Source organism: Pogoniulus pusillus, chromosome 13 (assembly GCF_015220805.1).
Source record: "Pogoniulus pusillus isolate bPogPus1 chromosome 13, bPogPus1.pri, whole genome shotgun sequence".
Lineage (NCBI taxonomy): Eukaryota > Metazoa > Chordata > Aves > Piciformes > Lybiidae > Pogoniulus > Pogoniulus pusillus.
The window spans coordinates 11,566,794-11,588,977 of NC_087276.1; the positions used below are offsets into that span (position 1 = coordinate 11,566,794).

The following is a 22,184-nucleotide window of genomic DNA, read 5'->3' on the forward strand; positions in this document are numbered from 1 at the left end:
AAGGGAACAGTATTATTTTGTAAATTAGCTTGGTCTCCCACAGCAGGCATAGCAGTAACAAGATTGACTACTCCCAGCTTTTTACTGGTGATTAAACATCTTTCTGGATAACACTGCAATTATTTCAGTGTTAGGTTCAAGTTTGCCTCTAATCTTTTTGCAATATACAATGTTGACTGAACTCATTAAATGCAGCTCATTACTTTGAAACAACTGCACTACACTGTTTAAGTACCAGCCAACAGAACATCTCTTCATTTGCTTATCTCCACAAGGGAAAAGCCCCATTTCATAATAGAGAGTCAACCAGACACACATGTGCTTAAAAAAAATTACATGTAAAAATACAGAGTTTTTACAGTGATTTTACTCCAATGGACCAAATTGGTACTGGGACTTAAGTAAAGCTCAGGGCACAAATCCCAGGAAACTACAGCAAATTGTTTTTTTGAATAGGCAAATTATGAATTGAGTCATACATGCTCTGCCAAGACTAGTGTAATGCAAAAGGTTTTTTTTTCCATAGAGCCATAGAATGCCTTACCTTGGAAGAGACCTTAGTGATCATCTACTCCAATCTCCCTGCCATGAGCAGGGACAGCTCTCAAATAAACTCAGCATCTCAAGGCCTCATCCAACCTGGCCCTGAACACCCCCAAAGAGAAGGAATCCACAACCTCCCCAAACAACCCATTCCAGCATCTCCACCACAATCATACAGAAGAACTTCTTCCTAATATCCAGTCTAAACCTACTGTCCCTCAGCTTAAAAACACTGTCCCTTGTCCCACTGCTGGACACCTTTACAAAAAAGTCTCCCTCCAGCCTTCCTGTAGGATCCCTTCAGGTATTGGAAAGTAGCTCTATGGTCGCCCCAGAGTCTTCTCTTTTCTAAGCTGCACAAACCCAGCTGCTTCAACCTGTTCTCACAGAAGAGATGTTCCAGCCCTTGGATCATCTTTGTGCCCTCCCTCTGGACTCACTCTACAGCTCTGTGTCTTTCTTTTTAAATGAGAAGGTGATTCTTATCAAATAAACACTCTGATAAATAGCTGCTTCCCAAAGCCTTATTACAGAATTTGAGGACTACAAGACACATGAATGTCTATCACGCATAACATTTCATAAGCTAATTTCAACAAAGTATTATGAGCAAGGATTTCTGGAAAATCATGCAAGAAATTATTTTAATGAGAGGAATTTTTGCTTTATTTAAATGTATTGGAAAATGGAAAGAAATTATCTCTTTGAAAGAACACAAAACAGACCACAAAAAAGACAAAATATTGCATCTCAAACTATTTGCAAGGCAAGAAGATCCCTTTGGAAGCATCACCTTATCTCAAAATAAGGAACTAGAAACCAGTCTGCAAGAAGAATCTTTGAAACAAGATTCAACATAGGACTGTACAAATATCATTCTTGCTCTTAGGGACTAAAAGCAGAACCCCTGTTTTCTACTGTGATGGTTTTGTATCAGGAGCTGACTGTCAATTAGGATTATATATATATATATATTATACATTAGCAGAGGACTACTAGTGCCCAGTTAGGCAGCTTTTTTAGACAACTTTATTGCTGTTTCTTCAGCCTCGGATGTTGTTCACTATCTTGAAATCAAAATGGCTCTCTCCAGTTTGCTTGCTTGCCTAGGCTCACATGAGCTAGCATATGTCTTTAAGCAGGCTACAGAATGAGTCTTTTTTCTAAAACCCTGACCCAGCTTTCAAACCATGCCCCATTCTCTTCATGCACTTCTTACCTCCTTTCAGGAAAGATTGTAAATAAAAGGCTCAAAGGTCTACAACATTCAACAGGCACCACACAAAAAGAGCAATTAATGAAGGCAGACATTTTCAACACATTACAAAGGAAATCCACAGGACACCATTCAAAAATTACAAAAGGCAATGCATCACAACCAATACTAAGAATGTCTGCATCCACAAATTAAACAACAAATGAAACCAAAAGGTACTTGCTAATGAAAAGCAGTTAAAAAATACATATAAAAATAAGGAAGAGCAGACCATATCACTCACCAAAGGCACTGAAAAGCTGGTAAAGGTCACTAGTCTTCCACTCTTTGGGAAAAGTGACATGAAGAACGTGATCTCGTTTTGGTTGCACTGTGAAACAAAAAAGTATTTGTTAAAATCAGAGTCACTCCTATTATTTTTAGAATATCCTAAAAAAATATCCAATATGGTCAGATAGTTTTCCTATTTCCAAAAAGAAAGAAAGAAAAAATAAGACCAAGATTTCCAAACACATTTGCTCACTAAGGAAGTGACTGCAGCGTGTACTCAAATGTAGCATTAAAATACTAAACCAAAAATCTTCACAGAAGCTCCATCAGGCACGCACTAACAGTAGCAATACTATAATTGTAATTCATCATCTCAATAATGAAAGTTGAAAGCTTAATAAAGTCAAGAGAAAAGAAGTTTCATAAAGTTTGTTTTGAGCAGCTACTTGCTTCACTTGACTTTCTCGGTTGAAAGAAAATGGAAGACCAGAACATGATGGTAAGTTGTAAGATGGTGTCTAATTCACCAATGAAGATCAATTAATTGCTGTATAGGCTATTGAACATCCAGCAATTCAAAGGCTTAAGTGCTTTCAATCCAGTAGTAGAAAGTTTTAACTGTAACAACTCCAGTTCCTGGTGTTAAACTGCCTTTTTCTATCGATTAGAGAGAAGAAACTATTTCCAGCTCCCCATTATCAGTTTATTCCTAAATCCATGTTGAATTCTCTGTTAAACCTCTATACCTTCTGCCAACAAATGAGAGAAATTGATTCATACTCTACTCAACAGCCTTTTTGTGCAGCAACTTCATTCTTTCTGAAGTTCTGAATACAGAGTAACAAACAAAAAGCAAGTCACTTTCACATATTAAACGCTATTTAACCTAGCGCACATTGCCAAACTCCATTAAAAAATAGCATGAACTTGCTCTAATGCTACAGGCCAAACAGACAAACCCACTCATACTTACAACAGTCACCTAGTGGGCACCTCACTTTTTTAAAAACAAAAAAATACAGTCTCCTAATGGATCTCCTACAGAAGCGTGGCACTATTCTGTGCATGCCTTTATTTCTGTGCAAAAGTGCTTCTTACAGGTAACAACCAACCAGACAGGTGTCTCAATCTACAGTAGCATTTTACATCTCAGAACAGAAATAGAAGTTTAAAGCAGCAGCCAAACACACCACCCTGATTGTACTTCACATTTTGAAGATTAAAATGTCTCCCTGGATCACATTCTGTTGTAACATCTGCATCAGTCTGTTCTACAGGAGTGGCTTTCAGATAAAAGAGACAGACTTTCAGAGGCAGACTCTTTTTTGGCAAGTCTACTTGGCAAATTATCAAAACAATCCTGTAAATTGGCTAGCAAGTCCAAATAGCATCTTTACAGCTTAGTAGCTTTGGCATTCTGTCAATGACCTGAAGTATTTATCCATTCTTCCACTCAATATCAAACAGTTGGAGAAACAAGTATACAACATAATTAGATAACCATTCCAATACATCTGCAGAGCCAGAGCTCAGTGATCTGATCACCCAATTGTATTTAAACACATGGCCTTACAGTGTTTATTTTCCTCTCCAGTAGCTACTTCCATCTTCATAGAAATGGATGCTGTTACTACTAAACTAGCATCTAAAAAAGGGTCATCCTCCAGTCTGAGCTTTCCCATGCATAGAGTGGACTATGTCTTTGTATCAGTAATGCTTCCAGATGGGGGGTGTCATTTTCAAGATATTTGTGCATCTGATTTCACAGTACAAAATTAAAGCTTTCTTCTACTTGAAGACTTGACTGCTCCACAGGGCTTCACATTTTTGTAAGTGAAGACATCAGTGGTAACTCATTAGAAGTCTTCTCTCTCAGTGTAACATTCCACAGAAGTAAGGTACTTTATATTAGTAAAATCTGTTTTCATTAAATGTATTAGCAATTCATTACAGCCTCAGCTCTGCAATCTGAAATATCTTGCAATGTAAAAATATTTCAAGTAACATTTTTCCATTTACGTAATTCTAATCTCTTCTAGCAGAAAAGTTCTGGTGTTTTGATGGAGTAAAGGAATTGCTGCACACCAATAGTGAAGGCGAGTGGCCAGATTTTTGAACTCTTCATTATTCACTAGTTTGCATCTTTTATTTTCTGCTAGGGTGAGGGGAGAGGGGAAAAGCTTTAAGACCCTACTTTATACACTCCATGGTACTTAATAATAATTACCAAAAAAAAGCATAAAGCTTTGACTTCAAATTTGGTTATATTCAGTTACAATATTGAAATCTGTTTTAGTCAATCTAGTCAATGTAGATTCTCTGGTCAAAGTTGAAGAACTATTTCATTCAAAAAGTGGGGACGTTTAGATCATTTGATAAGCAGCCAATAACCTAAACACAGCTGATGCCCTGTGCTTTAGATACACCATAGTTAATCTTTATACTTCCTCCTTCAGGAAATTTATCAGAGTAGTAGTAAGCTTACAATGAAATAAGCTACTTACAGTCAGGTCCTTCCAGATTGAGATATGGTATGTCCATTACTCTCATAAGAAAGAGCCTGAAGCAAAATGGAAAAGCACCATTAGCAAAGTTCTGCCTACAGCTAGTACACACTCCATTTTGTAGAGTTTTAGATGCTGTTTCTGAAGAAACAGAATTAATCATCTCAATCATATCTTAAGCTATATTAAAAGAAACAGACCCTCCGATGAAGTCAAATTCACTATGTAACACTCTGTATTTAAGAAGTTACATGGGATCATGCTAGTAATTTTACTTACTAAACAAAACATGAACAAAGAAGCCTTAAACTGTTACTGCTGCAAACCATTAAAACAAGTAAGGAAATGAATATTCAAAAGTAGCAGCCCTGTGCAGCAAGAGCCAGTTATACAGTGGATTTTGACAAAGCTGTCATTTTAAATCCATATATACCATCCCGTTTTCTGAGAACTCCATTATGCTTTAGACAGAATGGATCTCAAAATCTTAGAACTGCAGAAGTCATCACGACATTTTAGCAGAGATAACCAAGATGGGTCTTTTGCCCTTCAACATGTAACAGAAGAGTTTCTCAGAACACCCTAAGCTTTTGGAGCTTGAGCTTTATATGAGCTTTTATTGAAAGACCATATTCAGCTCTGAAAATCTACTTCCCTCCAAAATAAGCAGCCTAAAATCCTGTCACTGGTGTTGATGCCATGTTCTTGTTACAAAACATTTGCTGTGTGTAGCGTTCACTAGAGAATTAAAGTAAGTTCACTATCCAAACTTAGAAAAGCTTCTAAAATGGTTATCAGATTACAATTGCAGTATTCAACGAAGTAACAGCTGATATATTAAGGATGCACACCGATGAGTTTTTTAGGAGTTAGAATATTATGTCTTCAGAGTTACTTCTATCACTGGAATTCAGCTGTTAACTTGTCTTTATCATTAATATTTCTACAGATCATCATGCTATTCAGAGCAATAAAACACACTGTTTTCATTTTACTGTACCTCTTTCACCCCTTAGCCTCTAGTTACATCAGAAAAAAGCCACAGTGTCCAAGGAACCCAAAGAAGTAAACCTATCACTGCAAGTCAAGTAAGGGTTTGTGGGTAGGCAAAGGGAAACATGGAAGAAGAGATATTTCTCTGAACAAAATAGGCTAAAAAAAAATCTCAGATTAGTTCTGAAGTTTATAACACAATATACAGCACCTGAAGTACATACATAAAAGTTTAGCTATTACAGTATAAGAAGTCCCATCATTAGGGATTATTCACAGCAGATTGTTCACATGAACATGATTTTTCAAAGACACTGTATATAAAATGAAGCATAAAGATTAAAAAATGCATCTCTGGAATTTTTGGCTTATTGAGTTGTTTATTACATAAGTCACTGAATTACACCTAAAGAGCCAAGCAACCCTCACGCAAAGTGTTTTTAATCACTTCCACTCTTACAAGAAGCTGAAACTAAAGATTTTACCTATTGTATACCATTAACCTGACATGAACATTAACCTATATGCTGGTCACCACTCCTGAACAGTAAATCAGCAAGTTCCAAAACTTTGCTGACATAATGAAAACAGTCAAAGCAACTACTGAAAAAAGTGAAGGTTAAACTCCTAAAAATCTATGCTTGATTTTTCAGTTTTAAGTTTACTCCTATTACTCACGTTACTGACAAGAAACCAAAAACATCTCCAAAACCCTGCCAATCATACCTATAAAACTTTTATCTCTGAACTGTATTTAAGTATTAGCACCTAATAGTCAGACATCTTAAGACTTGATAAGAAACCCAAATAATCAAAAAAGTGGTCTGCTTTAAAGAACATTTTCAAGGCTACTTTAATAGTTCAAACCGAGAACACTGCTTCTAGGTAATTGTCTTATAATAAACTACTGTGGTCAGCTTCTTTCAAGAAAAACTTGTGACAGATAGTACAACTTTCATTTGTTTAGCTTACTGTTTGCATGTTGTAGTTTGTGTTTTGCTTGAAGAACATGACTACAGCACAAAGGAAAAGGTTTCCTTGTTCTGACTGCTGCCCACAGGATCAGGTAGAACTTCTGGAGGAAGGAGGAAGATAGTTTTTTTTCTCCCCAGGTGGAAGATGATGCTCAGCTAGGGAAAGCTTCTAGACCACTAACTAAACTAGGTACAGCAGGGAACTAACTGGCAGTCCAGAGCATACCTGTAAAAAACCACGAGGAGCAATGTACTGACTAGAGACCTTAAGATAATGCACAAGCCCTGGATGCTATTTGCAAGTGTTAAAGAAACCAAGAGATTTGGTCTGCAAGGACATACTGAACAGAGCAAAATGACTTGTACATTTAAATATCTAATAGCTCTGTCTTCTGATATGTACTTAAGTCTTTATTTCCTTAAAAAAAAAATAAAGTGAAGTTGTCTTTTTCTGGTTTGTGAGCTTGCATTATAGAAGAAACACTAGCTTTAAAAATCCAAGCCTTGGCCTGGTCACTGTAAGTAAAAGGTGAGATAGCCTCATTTCCAAGTTCTGACTGAGGTGAGGTAGCAGGTGTTAGCTAGAATGTGGCATAGCATCAAAGACTATGTGAAAGTAAGACACAGTGAGTCTTTGCAATTCAAAACTAGTATAGCTTTTCTGAAAGAAACAGCTTTGAGTTCTGAAAAATGACAGAACGGACAAACTTCCTTTCTTCTTGTAAACAGTAATTTTAAGTTATTGCTTAAAAAAACAAAACTGCTCTTCTCCCTACAATTTTCATTAACTTCCCATTTTGTTAATTAGGCAGCGTTAACTCCGAAGCCAGAACAGACAAGGCAACCTTCCTCTCAAAAAATTAAAATGTCACATTTCAGGTACATACTTAATATAAAAAGCTAAAATTTAATGTATTATTGTGACACAGTTTCAGAAGTTTCAGTTTGTATTTGTTTCAGATATACATCTCTGGAGAGAACTGAAAACATTTTGGCTGATGACTGAAAAAACCTAACCCACTCACCTGGCATCTACTATTTTGCACATGTGTGTGCACTGTTGTTACTGAAAACAACCCTGTCTTAAAATTAAATTATGCTGGTCAACTCTATGATCACTTTCACATTCAAATCAAGTAGTGACTATGGGTCCATCTTCAGTCTAAGGAACGTGCATACAATTCATAATGTCTGCTGAAACAGATGAAGTTACTGCCTCGTATGTCTGTATCAGGAGAGTCACACCTAACTGCTAGCACTACAGGAATGAAAGCTGGAAGCCATTGATCGTGACTGGTCCCTGATTTCTTTGGGCCATCTGAAGTTAAAATAATTTTAGCAACTCCTCTATCACAGGGTTTGAAAGGATGGAGTCTGCCCTTTAAACAGAGTCAAGCATCAGTAGTTTTTTTAATTTTAAGCCCTTTGCCTTTGTGTGACAGGTTTCACGCTCTCTAGAAGCTTCATGAGGTAAAATGTACAGATCAAGTATGCAATGAATCAAATCTATGCATAAAGGTTTACAGAATTCTCAAGTCTCATTTCAATCTGTCCAAGTAATCTGCTTAAAGATGCAATTCGCAAGTGAAACACTGATCACAGCATTGTCCTAAACACTAATGATCATGTATGTTTATACTGCCTTCTTAAAAATGGTCTCCTTGATTATGTTAATACAATGCTCTGAGTTACATTGATTAATATTACACCGAGAGTGTTTTAGCTTTTTCCAGACCATTTAGTGCACCCAGTTTTAACTCAGCAGTTTCGGACAGTGTCCTACAACATAAAGAACATCTGACCAGCTTTATTTCAGTTCCACTACTTCCAAAGCTTAATCCAAAAATATTTTTCTACAAATATATTTTCAACAGTGGTGTGGACAAGGCCATCAAAGCAATGCAGGTAATCTTCTAAGCATCCTTTCACAAGTGAGCTGAAATTAAACCATTCTCTTCAAAAGAAAAGGTATTTACTTTACAAACTATGACCTATTTATAGCATCACTAGCATGAACTATATAGCCAGTCAAAAGTGAAGTGTAAATAAAAATGCAGTTAGCCAATGATTCTGAGGCTGAAGGTATATATTCTGAGGCAAGTGTTACAAGCCCATGTTTTAGCAGGTCTTTTAATACAACCACCACTTACTTGTTAAAAAAAGGTTCAATGAGTTCTGATCTAGCAGACACATGGGTTTTTGGAGGACTGAGGAATGAACCTGATGAATGAAGCAGAAATTCAGTATGTAATAAGCAGCTACAGACAGCACTAAGGAGGAAGTTTGAAAAAGACTTGATAGATACCTAAGAAATTAGCCATGGAAATGAAGCACAGTCCAGTAATGTAAGCATCATATCCTGCTTCATGAAGTTGTTCAGCAGCTGTATCATAACTTGGAAAACCTTCTGCACTTTCTGAGGAGAGAAAAAAAAATCATTTGTAAACAGATCATCACAGAAGTTCAAGGTAGCCCTGTATTCTTACCCACATACTTATTCTGTCAGAGCATAACATCATTTGGGTGTGTTTATACTATTTTAAGAATTATGGAAAACTCCGAGGTCTGAAATTTCTAAAGTTCCAAAAAAGAGAACAGTTTTATTTTGTATTTTTAAATAAGAATGGGCTCCTAGGGTAGAAACTTCTTCCTACTAAGTTATTAATCACATATCTAGTCAGCCAATCTGGAGTAATAGTTCTAACATGACCACCAGGATTCCCCACAGAGCTTATTTTTTTTCCTGATTGTCTTGCATCCAAAAGAACAGTCAGGCTAATTTTAACCTGTTTGCCATCCAAGTCTGTGGCCAGCTTTTTCAAGGTATTTAAACAATTAAGATGGAATTGAGTGATTAAAGGATGTCTTTACTGACAATCATGCTTCATGACTTTTTGGAGACCTTAAGAAATATCCCTTGAATCACCTCTGAAAGTGAACACCTGAATTGGCTCTAGTCTGAAGTGTCCAAAAGTGTCCAAGTCTCCGTAACAGAAATATGCACGGATTTAAAACAGTAATACAAATATACTAGCTTAAATTTTACAATGGAAATCTGTACTTGATATATTTTGTAAAATAAACCTGAATCAGAATTTCCTATATAAAACTAGAGTTGCAAACACCAGGCCTTTTTTCAGATAAACCATAGAAATATTCAGTTAAAGCTGTCATATTCAGACGATGTTAAACCATATTGGCTGAGACAAAAAGGACATCTTTTAGTGTTTAACTTTTTTTCATAGATGCATGTCCAAAAGAAAACATACATTTGTTAACTTTTCATTTATTATAGTTTTTTAAACCATGTTTTGCTTTGAGTATTCTGAACCACATAAATCATCTCAAATTAAATCTTAACACTTCAGATTCAGTTAACTTTTATGGTCATATTTTGCTCAAGGAAAAGTAAAGTTATATTTTATATTACACCAGTAAAATAATAGTACCTGACAGCTGCCAAATTATGTTACTTACAGAGAAGAAACCATGCCAGCATGCAATGGCTGTACACACTGTACTCATGGTACTACTTTGGTCTAGGCACCAACAGCTGCTGCTCATTGTCCAAGGGAAGTGTAGATAATTTATTTTATTATCTCTCCTCTTACTGTAGCCTAAGTGTATCTGTTCTGCACATTCAGCAATGTAAAAAAGTATCATTCATCTTGTTGACTAAGCATTGAGATTTTCCCCTTCCAACACACTGTACTACTGCTCAGCACTTCCCTCCCCTCCCTTTTCAAAAGTAGAAGTTTAAGAAAAATTCCAGAACTTAGAGATAAGCTTGATTAAATATCCTTTCATTCACCTGAAAGCAAAGAAAGCTCTGAGGGAACTTTGGTAATTTCCAGAGCTCACTACTTTGCATTTTTTCTTAGGTTTATTTGCTTATTAGAGTGCTCTGGCTTTGATCTGAAGGACAGCAATAGCAACCAAATTAAAAGCTTTTAACACAATTTCAAGTTACTCATAAAAAAATTAACACAGAAACCAAAAATGCCATCATTAGAAGATTATCAAACTGCCATTTGCTGAATACATCCATTCTTCTATTATCTGAAATAAAGCAGAAGGATTCCTATTGACTTCTAAAAATAGTTCTACATCTAACTGCACTACATATGTGTTGCCCACGTTTTAAGTCTCTTTCATAAAAATTAAATATTAATAGAAGAATTTATTTGTCATATGAAGAACAAAAACAATCAAAACACTTTCTTTCCTCTGATAAAGGAAAACATTTCAAAACCAAGGCCATTTTGATATATCCTTACCAACTTTAGGAGGGCTGAATGGAACCTCTTTTAAACGCTTTTCCAGTTCTGCGAGGGATGTATTATTAATGATCTCCTGCAAGAAAAAGACATCATTAACTGCCAGTGCCACTGCCAAGCACACTTTCCCTGGAAACTTAAATAAAGTAGGACAAAATGAGTATTCACTGCTGCCAGCTTGTGTTCTGTTAGGATTTATACATAGCCTCATTCAAACTAACACACCAAAGAAGTCTGTCAAGACAAGCTTTAGAAAGTTAACTTGCCTCACCTACAACATGAGTCACATGCATGTAATGAATACTTTTCACAACTCCCTATGATGAATTGTAAGTAGTATTTTTGTTTGAATCTGCTTCCATGCATGGTACATGTGGCAGGGGAAAAGGCAGCACACACAGCAAGGCAAATATTCTCAATACTGATTATAATAGTTGATGGCATTCAAGGTGAACATCAGAGAGTGCTTGCTGCCTGAACACCTGAATAGTTTTATCAGCAGTAAATATTACTGATTTAAAAGAAATACTGAATCTGTATGTGGGTATGTCACGAAAAGGTACATGGATTATTAACTTCTTAAAGCTCTTAATTAAAAATACTTTGTCAGTAAGTATAAAGGACCAAACATGCAGAATCAATAGCAGGAAAACAAAAACTCTCACACAATCTTCAATATTTTATCAATTTACCTTAAAAGGCTGTGTACTTGCCATCAGTTTAGTATCCAATAGCCTAGAAACAAAGTAAGAGCTAAGTAAGTTGCAACAGAAGAATGTCAATTCTGCCAAATTCTCACAAGTATTTTGGTGCACTACCTGGAAGACAGCAGCTTCACGCTACTGAAAACCTACTCTCAAAACTTAGTGCAGCCAAACCACACCTTGACTTTGTTCAGTGTGAGAAAAACACAGCAACTAAGCAACAGCAAGGATATGCAAACAATAAATAGCAAATCAGTCCTGTTCCAGATGTACTGCAGATTCAAAACACCAAACATCAAGCCAAAAACCAAGGGACTAGCAAAGCTGCATCTTTTGCCAAGTAGAAGAGTAACGGTGCTCTTCTGGAAAAAACATTTTACAGAATACTTTAAAAAAATTGTATTTGTCAAAATTGTTCCCATTTTCATTTCCAGTAACAGTTAGGTTACACGGCTAGGATAAAATGTCAGCTTGCTAAAACTATACTAAGACAACTGAAAATTTGAATTAAGAACTTACCGGGGAAAGACACATGATGTTACCTCCTTGAAATCACTCAGGTCCTAATTTAACAGGAAACCAGGAGATAAAATCCAAATAAGTTAACTGTATAACAGTTTCAGCACAATACATTGCAGTAACTACAATTATCCAATCAGCTTCTAAAACTCAGATACAGTGACTGATTTCTCACCTTGTAAGAGATGCCTTAGTCTGCATTACCATAAATACCACCTGCAGCTACATAGAACTTCAGACCAGTTATTTCTGATCTGTCTGGCATTCATAAGAGAAATGATCTACTATTACATAACTCAGACCTCTAATCCCAACTGTGCTAGCAGTTCTACTTCAGTCTTCCCAGCATTTAATATTTCAGTGGAATATAAGCAGTCATTAGAGACATGGAAGTTGCTTCCATAGACATTGAGATCTTCCAAGTGCCTAAAGTAGAGGAACAAATGACAACTGATTATATTCCAGCACAGTCTGAACAGGTCCCAGACTTCCCTCTCCTATCTTATAATCAAGCTCTTCCTATAACTCACATAGGCCCTTGAGAATTGCAAATAATATAAACATCATGACAAGCTAACCTTTCAATGAAAACTTCGGCTTCTGTGATGTTCTTGGTGCAAATACATTGCTTAGTCCAACTTAATTGTTAGATTAATGCAGTCATGAACTGATAGACTGCCCTACTGGTATCTCCAATTTCCACACCTTCATGTCAATGAAGATCATCCTGCTACAATATTTCTTATTCTTAATTGTACTGCATTATAAGAAAAAAGGCATTTCCCACTTTGTCAACTGCAGGGGAAAAATCACCACACAAACCAGTATGTTAATCTCAATTAAATTAACCTGCCATCAAAGTACTTTCTGAAGTACTAACAGATAACAGCAGAAATCACAATTCAATTCCAACATTTAATTTAAACATTTTTTAACATAAAGGAGGATTTGATCCAGCTAAGCTTTCTGCATAAAGATTTAAGGAATTAAGGCAGTACCCCATAAGTAAAATGTGTTCTTTTTAAAATACTTTGCTGTTTTTCCTCAGACTGTCATGTGCTTCCATTCACAAGGAAAATTGGAGCTAAGACTGAAAACAAATACACTGAGGAATTCATTTAATCATCTGAACACTCAAAAGCTTACTTACATCAGGTAAAGGACAATAGAACTGGTGTATGGTATGCATGACATCCAGCAGCATATTGTGCCCTATAACAAGCTTGCCCTGTGAAAAGCACATGAAACATTACTTACACCTGTGTGAAAGAATTTTCTAGATTTTTTTTTCTTACAACCAAAAGGTATATTAAAAAAAATTATCTTACAGAATTAGCAATGGCATGAACGACTCTGGAAAATCCTACTGCATCATTCAGTTCTTCCTGTAAGCAAAGATTTGGCATCAGTGAAGCAAACTCTCAAACCTGTACCTGCAGAATGGCAGACAGACTCTAATTGTTTGGCTCAAACTGTTTCTCAGACATAACCAAGAACAGACAACAGAGGACATGTCAATATTTGGAAGATACATAAGGTCAAAGCAGGATGTTGCTGACAGAATTAGAGTTCTATATGTAGTTCTAGTTGACAATAAAGTAGGTCAAGTCACAAGCTATTGTAGTAGGTTGATCATGGCCACAAGCCACTCATTCTTTTGTTCACTCCCCTTTCCCAGGAGATAGAGAGAACAAAACCAACAAAACAAATTAAAATGAAGGCAGAAGGACTCATGAACCAATACAGTCATAGTGTAGTACAAAAAGTAAAAGCTGTATGCACAAGCAAAGTCAAAAGAATTCATTTACCACTTCCCACCAGCAGGCAAGTGTGCAGTTGCCTCCTAGGAAGCAGGACTCCAGCATGCTTACAGGTTGCTTGGCAAGATAAACACCATAAACATATCCCCTCCCAAACTCTTGCCTGCCTCATCATCCTACTTTCCTTTGGCGAGGATGGAAGAGAAAACGTCTTGACACCGTGCCTCTCTGATGCAGCAGATTCATAAAATGAGGGGTCCACTGCTCCAGAATAATGGTTTAACATTCTACAATTATTTATTCTTTAAAATTTTGTAGAGTTTCTCCCTCTTCTGCAAAGCCTAAGTTATCTAATATAATTTGGAAAATCAATTTCAGACAACAGTCACAGTCACATGGGAAATACCAAAGCCCATCACACATTTCTGCACAACCAGCTGAAGTCATAGATCCTTCCCCTCCCTCTTTTATGTAACAATGAACTTATTTACCTGTTCTTTTGCTTGTTTCTGCTGTTCTCTTCTTTTTCGTTCTTCTTCATTGACCTTACTAATTACAATATATCTCTCCTTCTAAAATGAAAAATGGATAGTTTGAGGAACAACTCTGAGAAGCTCATATTTAAGACCACTGCAAGTTTCTATACATTTATATTGTAAAGGAAATTAAGTTATACCTCAGTAGCAGTTACTTGGCAACATGACTGTTTCTATTGTAAGCACCACTTTATCATCTACTCACAAAAGCCTACTTTAGAAAACTGTGTTATATTCACCAAACCTAACTTTTGCTGAACTCAGTTTTTTGTTCCGAGAAAAGGTTTCTTCACACTTCCTTGTATAGAGCGGATTTCAAATGTCTTTTGAAGCAGAGATACGTGCTATGAAGTGAGGATACACATGTGATGCCACTACTTTTCCTCCAAGACAAAGATCTAATTTTCACCTAACAGTTTTCACCAACAGTGAATGTCAGATTCACTACATCTTAAACACCATTTAGGATACTAAACAAAAGCCACAAAAATACATGCTTACACTTCAGATATTGGTCAGATTTCACATTTATTGTGTAGCTCACTGTATTGCATTTAAAGTGTTTCACATTTTGCATAACAGAGCTTAGACGTTATAAAAGTTGGCAAAATTGAAAGATATGATTTCCTTTAAACAGAACAAATGTTACAAGTAGTAACATGCCTAGTTACCTTATCTGACTCCAAAGTTTCAACATGGATACCTTTCGGATACCTACATCAAAACACAAGAAAATAAATATAAGTAGTTACTAATTTGGCATTTAACATATTGAAAACAAAATAGTAATTCAACTAATTTCATGTTTCACTACTACTTTAACTCCTAAATGCAAAAGTTTCTTTTTAATTTAAAATAATGGAAATTTTGAAGCAATAGGCTAGTTAAATTTGTCTGCTTGCATTAGCTAACAGCATCCAGCAGTAAAACTTCTTTTCTTATGTAATTTCCCATTCTATTACTGTATTGCTCTAACTTCTCATTCTAGGAATACTAAACTAAAAAAACCTAGATACTTCATTACAATTTAGAAACTCTGCTCACAAACTAATCCAAAAAAATACTGGTGAGAAAGTTCTCATTTACCTGCTGCCACAACGCAGCTTCTTTGATTATTGCATGTCTTTCATGACACTTATTCTAGGGCTTACTAACAACCCTGAACTTCCTGCTAGCATAGACCTCTAATAGAAAATATTAACACAAATTTTGTCACTACTGCAACAGGGTTGCCTCACTCCGCCACAATTGTGGTTAATTGCCAATGTGCAAATACACAGAGCATACAACTGATAGCAAGGCCAGAGAGTAATGTCTTCCACTGCTCAACGAGCAGATATTGCTCTGACCTTCTCATTATAAGAAACTAGTCCTGAGTATATAACCACCGAAAAACCAGCATATTTCTTTGATCCTTTATATCCTACTAAATGTAGTGCTCGGAACATATCTAGAGTATGTGTGCATCCTCTCCACTCTGACTTCTCACACAGTATTGAACCTAGACCTCACTTTCAAGCCACAACATGTCACAGACTTTAGCTGCATCCAAACATAGTCACACAACAGAACATCTGGATAGAGAAAATGACGTGTGAAGATCTCAGGACACAAGAGAAATTGATAATCTCATTGTTTTCTGCTTCAATTATCTCCATTCTAACTTCACAGCTGTGCTTTCACACACCTATACACACACAGAGCATACGCAGATGAAAGTTAAGAAAACTACAGTTTGTAAACACGTGCTTTCATCCACTGAGAGAAGACCAAGAACGTCAGACAAATGTAACACTATGTGCTACTGGAAGTTACAGGTATTTTATCAATACCTTAAAAAATGCACACAAAAATTCCTGAAAACACCTCTTTTTTAAGATTAGTTCTCAAGCACACTTTTTGAGGTTCCATTTTACATACAGAAGCTTGATTTTTTCCTCTTCCACTATAAGTAACCAAAAGCCAGCTACTGTTATAACACTGAATTAACTAAATGTAAAAAAAAAGTCCACTGTATTTCCCACATTTTACTAGTGCAGTGAGAACAATGAAAAACTCATCTGTATAGCCTTATAATTTCTCCTAAGGCCTTAAGAAATATATAAGGGATAAAGCCAAGAAAGGAGAAGTGAATCACCACCAGAATTAGGATTTTTAAAGTCACTAAAAATGCTAATTCATGTTACCTTAACAGAAAACTACAAATATACCAGTACTTACTATAGAAGTAGTAGTTTTTCAAGCCCACAAGCACATGTACTTTCTGTTCACTAAAAACCTGTCAAGTTGCATTTATTATATAATTTTGGTCTGTGCTGTTCTATTAGTATCTATTTCATCATTTCTGTCTAAAATCTGTTAAGTTTTGAAATATTCAAATTAATGATGACAAACCACATTAATGTAATTTATCTTCAAAATATTATAAAAGCCTACTCTTGACCTCTGAGGTTAGGCAGATCAGGTCTTACCCAGATTTCTTATCAGAAATAGTAAAAATATACAGCAAGGCAGTATTACCAGTAACTTACTTCCAGCTCAAAGTCTGATAAATTAATTTCCTCTGAAATCTAAAATAAAAAGACAATTGTGTTACTAAGATTCCTCTCACAAAAGTATTTCAAAGTAATCGTGTTCAGTTAAAGCCAGCTCTATGTTCAACTGTAGAAAGGCTTTTCAAGCACAAGCACTGCTACCTAGAGAACATCAGGAAACCTCTTCCAAGTCAATTGCCAAGCTGGCATTTACACCACTCTGTACAGTTATCCACATACCTTCTCATAAGTAAATACTGTTCAGTCATGATAAGTGAGTATCAGTATAGTGATGTTATCTCGCCCACAGATTTACAATGTTCTATTATTTTTAAATTCCTTATTTCTTAAACAGCTGTACTCCTCAAACATCTGGGAATTCCAAAGCTAAACTTTGTGGAAACACACTAAAACCAGTTTCGATAGACAGTGTCAGCTACAAAAAAAATGATAGCTCAATAGATTTGAGAAATCTGCTTATAAAATACATATCCAAGGCTCATGACATTTCAGCAACAGCAAAAGGAGGCTCACATATGCACATTTCTTAGCTATACTGAAACATGTCACTATGTGCAGAAGCTGTGGCTCACAAATCGACTATGACATCCATACAAATTACATTTTTGCATATTTCAGAGGAGTCAAATGTAGACTCTTCTATGGTTAACCCAAGTAAAGATACTCTTCCTTGTCATTCTCCTAATTCTAATATGCCCAAAATAAGTAATGTTTTAGAAGACACAATTTCAGAAACTGACCCTGTACATGGCTCCAGTTCCAAATTTTCATTTTCTTCATTCTTTAGTAAGTCTTCTATCTGTTCCCTGGAAGAAATAGATTATTTGCTTCTACATCCACTTTGTTCACCCCAAAAGAACAGAAAACACTTAATAAAAAATAACTTTCATAACTTGTGAACTATTAAAACTGCTTCAACATACAAACACATCATTATTGGTTTAGTTTCATCAGAAGATACATGCCAATTTTACTTACACTACTTTCTCAATGAATTTTTTCTGATCATCAGGAATTGTTACAGGACACTTTGCAGAATTAGGAGAAATGTATGACAGCGATCCTGTACCGTTGGCCTGAGAACGTTTTTCATCATATTGTTCCCTTAGCTGTCTTTCTTCCTCCTGATTTAAGTATGGAATTCCTTAAAAACAAAAAAGAAAAAGAAAATATGCTTAAAAGCACATCATACCTAAAGACAAATTACTGTGAACTGAGAGTCAGCAAAGACATTCTGCCACTGCTACACCCATGAGGGCTCCAAACATATCCTTATACTTTCCCATTACAGTCATCTGTTCTAGACCCCATTTTATAGTGTCTGTAGAAGGTTCACTTTAGCACAACCCAGGTTAGCTGGTACCACTGAACTGTTAAAAGCTATTTGCGTCATCTGCGTAAGGCATGAGCCCAAGGAATGCAGAGCTGTAGATCACCATCACAAAAATCTTTAGCACTCCTCCTCCTTTCTGACTGCACCATTTTACTGAGAGACTGCAGCAGCACCTTCAACAACGCATTTTTCTAACCTGTGATTACTGATCCACTACACAACCACAGTTTGTTGCTCTATGTTTAGCCACTACAGAAAAACAAACAACTTAACTAGCAGCACAGTTTCAGATCTGATGAGAATAATTCTAAGAACTTCGTTACATGTTAGGGGAGCACCACAGATGGCTGCATTTTTTCAGAAAATGAAGAAAGATGTAATAAATTTTGCAGACATTGAAAGAAAGAACAAATAAACCAACCACTCACCATTGCGAAAAACTTTATTAAAATCAAATCCTTGGTTTGCTAAAAAATCTATACTTGAACTCTGGAAGAGAAGAAAATAACTTCAGAACTGACAAGACTTTGTGGCATAAAAAGATCGATTTTGTCATTTTCACACATTTTACGTATGTGTACTTTTACACATTGAATGTACACATTCATTATACAAAGTCCACAGACAAGAGTGATCAAGTCTGTGCCCATAAAGAGAGTTTAGACTATGCTACTGTTGCTATTTATTTTCAATCTCCCTGAAGTACAAGAACAATAAATACACTGAAGGGATAAAGATGGATTAATGAGCAATGTGAACAGAGAAAACTAAAGGAAGCAAAATGCAGTTCAGACAAACAAATCTGAGACCAGAATGCTGGCAATAGCCTGGGAAGTAGTGAAAGTGGGATAAGCAAATGGGAATAAAGAATCACACAGAAAAAGTGAGGGAATGGGAAGTCAGACAAGAAAGAGAAGAAAAAAAAATACAGAATCACCTTGCCAGGTTTGGAACATTATCTCCAGTTCCAGAAACTCCACAATGCAATGTGGAACATGATCTAAAAACTGAAGTCAAAGATAGTCCCTTAAAACTCATTTTTAGGGATTGCTCTTAGCTGATGTTTATTTGATTGCTCTTAGCAGCTGATGCTTATTTAGTCTATAAGAAACAAACCAAATCCCATAAATGTATTTGTTTTTCTGGCTTCTGATTTTTATGTTAAAACAACTAACCATTTCTCCCTCAACAATCATATAGAAATCTCCTGGGACTACACTTTGATGCAGGCATACCTTAAATAAACAAAATCTATCTTGTTTTACTACTAACCTGACAGACAAATTTGACATCTGGTGAACTTCTGTTAAAGGGTTTTGGAAAAATATAGAAGTTAAATGATTTCATTATATACCTGTGAAAAAAGATGAATTGCACGTCAGTACAGCTTGTCATTATTATTCCATAAATTCCTCATTAAAAAGACAAGGAATAAGAGAGTAACTTACTTTTCTTCTGTGTGATCATATTTAAAAGTGCAAAGGCCAAACTGAAAGAGCAAAAAATCCATGGAATGCTGAAAAGGAAAACTTTGCATGAGAATAAAAATCACACACATTTAAACATAGCTGAGCTTTACCCACAATAACTATGATTACTCTCAATTTTGAAGGTAAGCAAGTCTGAATTTTCTTAGCAAACATTCATTTCAGTGGTCCTTTTTAAGTACATTCACAAGGACACCAGCTTTTCAACTAGATTCCATCCACATTTAGCCATATTACTACTCCCCAAAGATAATTTGTAGTATGCACTTCCTTTCCATAAACTGACAAGAACTGAGGAAAGTCCCATCTCTCTTCACCTGATGCTCACACACAAGAGATGCTGCATCTAAAGGAGCTGTCAAGTCTCCTTCTCAATGTTCCTTTACACTCCCCATAGCTTGGGAGCAGGCTGTGACAGACACTGGCTGTATATACTTTCTGAATACATACAACACCACATTTACTATTCTTCTAATCCACGTAGCTAATGGTGAATGACTGGGCCATAACATTCTCTAGTATTTCACAACAGCAGCATCAATATCAAAAACATTTTGTAATACCACTACAAGTGTACAATATAAAGAAGCACTGTGGTCTCATTTGAAGACTTACTCCTCCTGAGGGGGCAAACACCCATTTTAAACACAAAGAACGCAATTCCATAGTTGGGAAAAAATAATAGGTGTCAACACTACCTAGCAAATTAGTCTTAGAATCACAGAATGGTCTGGAAGGAACTTTAAAGATCACATAGTTCCAATCTACGTGCCATAGGCAGGGACACCTTTCAGTAGGACCAGGTTGCTAAAAGCTTGGTTCAATTTTGCCTTGAACACTTCTAGGGAGGAGGCATCCACAGCTTCTCTGGGCAATCCCCACCTGCTCTATGTAACTCAGTTTTACAGAGTTCTGTCATATTTCCCTACCTTGTCTCCTTCAGAACAAAAGAGTTCTAACCTTTTTTCCAGCATTTTCATTTTAGTCAAGGTAAACACCTACCCTTTTAAGCTTCTGATACCTTTCTTCTGGAGTGTCAAAGCCATTGGTTAATGCACTAACTGAGGGCCCATCACTGATCCCTGAAAAAGCAGAATGTATTTAGCTTTGGAAAAGTTTTTCAAAATTAGCCACAGAAAAGAAATGCAACAATTTATAATTCAAGAAAAGTGTTTTTACTCAAAGTACACGTTGAGATTATTTCAGTTGAGAAACATCTTCTACTGTGAAAAAGTATGCACGTTAGTGCAAAACCCATTCAGTTAAAGTTTTAACTGTTCCTATTCAACATGAAACTAAAACGAAAGACCCACCAGTAACATAATGTTGATGGGTCTTTACAAGACAATGCACAAACTCAAGCTAAAAATGGGTCTGCAGCAATACCTAACAACCACCATATTTCCACAAGCACCACATCTAAGAAAACCTAATCTTGATCACATTTATTTTTTTATTATATCCCAAAGCTAAAGGACATCTTATGACATCTCTCTGAGGCACAGACTCTCTACATTCCAGAATTGCTGAAGTTCTTAGCACTGTCTTTCCTTGTCCAAACAGTTGCAGGGCCTCCCTTAATCATCCCAACATTTTGTTTTCGTGAGAAGTAGTAAATTTCACTTTTTTTCCCGAGTTGCACCTGAAGATCAATTAAGATGTTAAAAGACTGCAGTGGGGAAGGAGACAGCACAAGTATGACATATATCTTTATTTGACCAAAATCTTACTACCACACACAGTGAATGCTGTTATTATTTTGTGGTAGCCTCAGTTTTTTCAAGCCAACGCCGAGAAACGTTATACGAACAAACTGGGCACCTGAGGGCCTGCAGAAACACTGCCAACAGTTCACAACCACAAAACAGACACAGCCGTACCTGAAAACTCTCCATCGATGGCCAAGAAGTCCGACTCTTCAATGGCTTCATATACTTTGCTTAAGTTATCCTTAAAATCTGCGGGTAAAGGGGCAAAACACGCCTGAGACTACTAATGACCTTCTACCGCAGCCCGCCGCCCCTCAGGACACAGGCGGCCCACACCAGCCGGCAACCAGTAGAGCTTGCCGCCTTTGGGCTGCCCGCAGCCTCGGCCTTAAGGCGCGGATGGAGGTTCTCAGGGTTGGCCCTCAGGAACGAGGGGAGGACTGGGGACCCCTTGTTATCCCCATAAGAGAGACTGAGGCCGAACCTCGCCATCAGCCTGGGGATGGGAAGCGGGGACACCACAGACGATCTCTGCACCGCCTCTTCAGAACGTCCCGCCGCGACCGCAAGGTCTAACCCGAACATAGCGTACAAGAGCAGCTGGCACTTACTGCTTCTGGTCACCTCCATTCCGCCTCGCCGCACCAGCCCGCCTAGAGCTGAGCCTGGCACGGCACCGCACCGCCCCGCCCGCAGCCTCTACCGGGCGCTTCCGGAAACCGCCCGCTGCACGTCAGCGCTCACGTGAGGGGCCGGCGGCGACGGGCGGGAGCGCGCCATTTCCTCCTGTGGGCTCCGCGCTGC

The 22,184-nt window shown here is 36.9% G+C and overlaps 1 protein-coding gene across 1 annotated transcript in view; it reads right to left on the reverse strand.

The window, feature by feature from the left end:
- PARN (poly(A)-specific ribonuclease) overlaps positions 1–22,130 on the reverse strand; it is a 47,411-nt gene extending 25,281 nt beyond the window's left edge. Inside the window, exons 1-20 of the mRNA XM_064152995.1 lie at positions 21,992–22,130; positions 21,552–21,629; positions 20,674–20,753; positions 19,633–19,700; positions 19,457–19,538; positions 18,613–18,673; positions 17,830–17,995; positions 17,592–17,657; positions 16,828–16,866; positions 14,968–15,010; positions 14,252–14,332; positions 13,329–13,385; positions 13,151–13,228; positions 12,001–12,044; positions 11,470–11,512; positions 10,778–10,853; positions 8,806–8,916; positions 8,651–8,720; positions 4,534–4,589; positions 2,043–2,129 (exon numbers count right to left, since the gene is read on the reverse strand). Of these exons, the coding sequence (XP_064009065.1) occupies positions 2,043–2,129; positions 4,534–4,589; positions 8,651–8,720; positions 8,806–8,916; positions 10,778–10,853; positions 11,470–11,512; positions 12,001–12,044; positions 13,151–13,228; positions 13,329–13,385; positions 14,252–14,332; positions 14,968–15,010; positions 16,828–16,866; positions 17,592–17,657; positions 17,830–17,995; positions 18,613–18,673; positions 19,457–19,538; positions 19,633–19,700; positions 20,674–20,753; positions 21,552–21,629; positions 21,992–22,010 (1,405 nt within the window). The 5' untranslated portion in view covers positions 22,011–22,130. The remainder of the gene's footprint in view (positions 1–2,042; positions 2,130–4,533; positions 4,590–8,650; positions 8,721–8,805; positions 8,917–10,777; positions 10,854–11,469; positions 11,513–12,000; positions 12,045–13,150; positions 13,229–13,328; positions 13,386–14,251; positions 14,333–14,967; positions 15,011–16,827; positions 16,867–17,591; positions 17,658–17,829; positions 17,996–18,612; positions 18,674–19,456; positions 19,539–19,632; positions 19,701–20,673; positions 20,754–21,551; positions 21,630–21,991) is intronic.
- Positions 22,131–22,184: the final 54 nt, after the last annotated feature.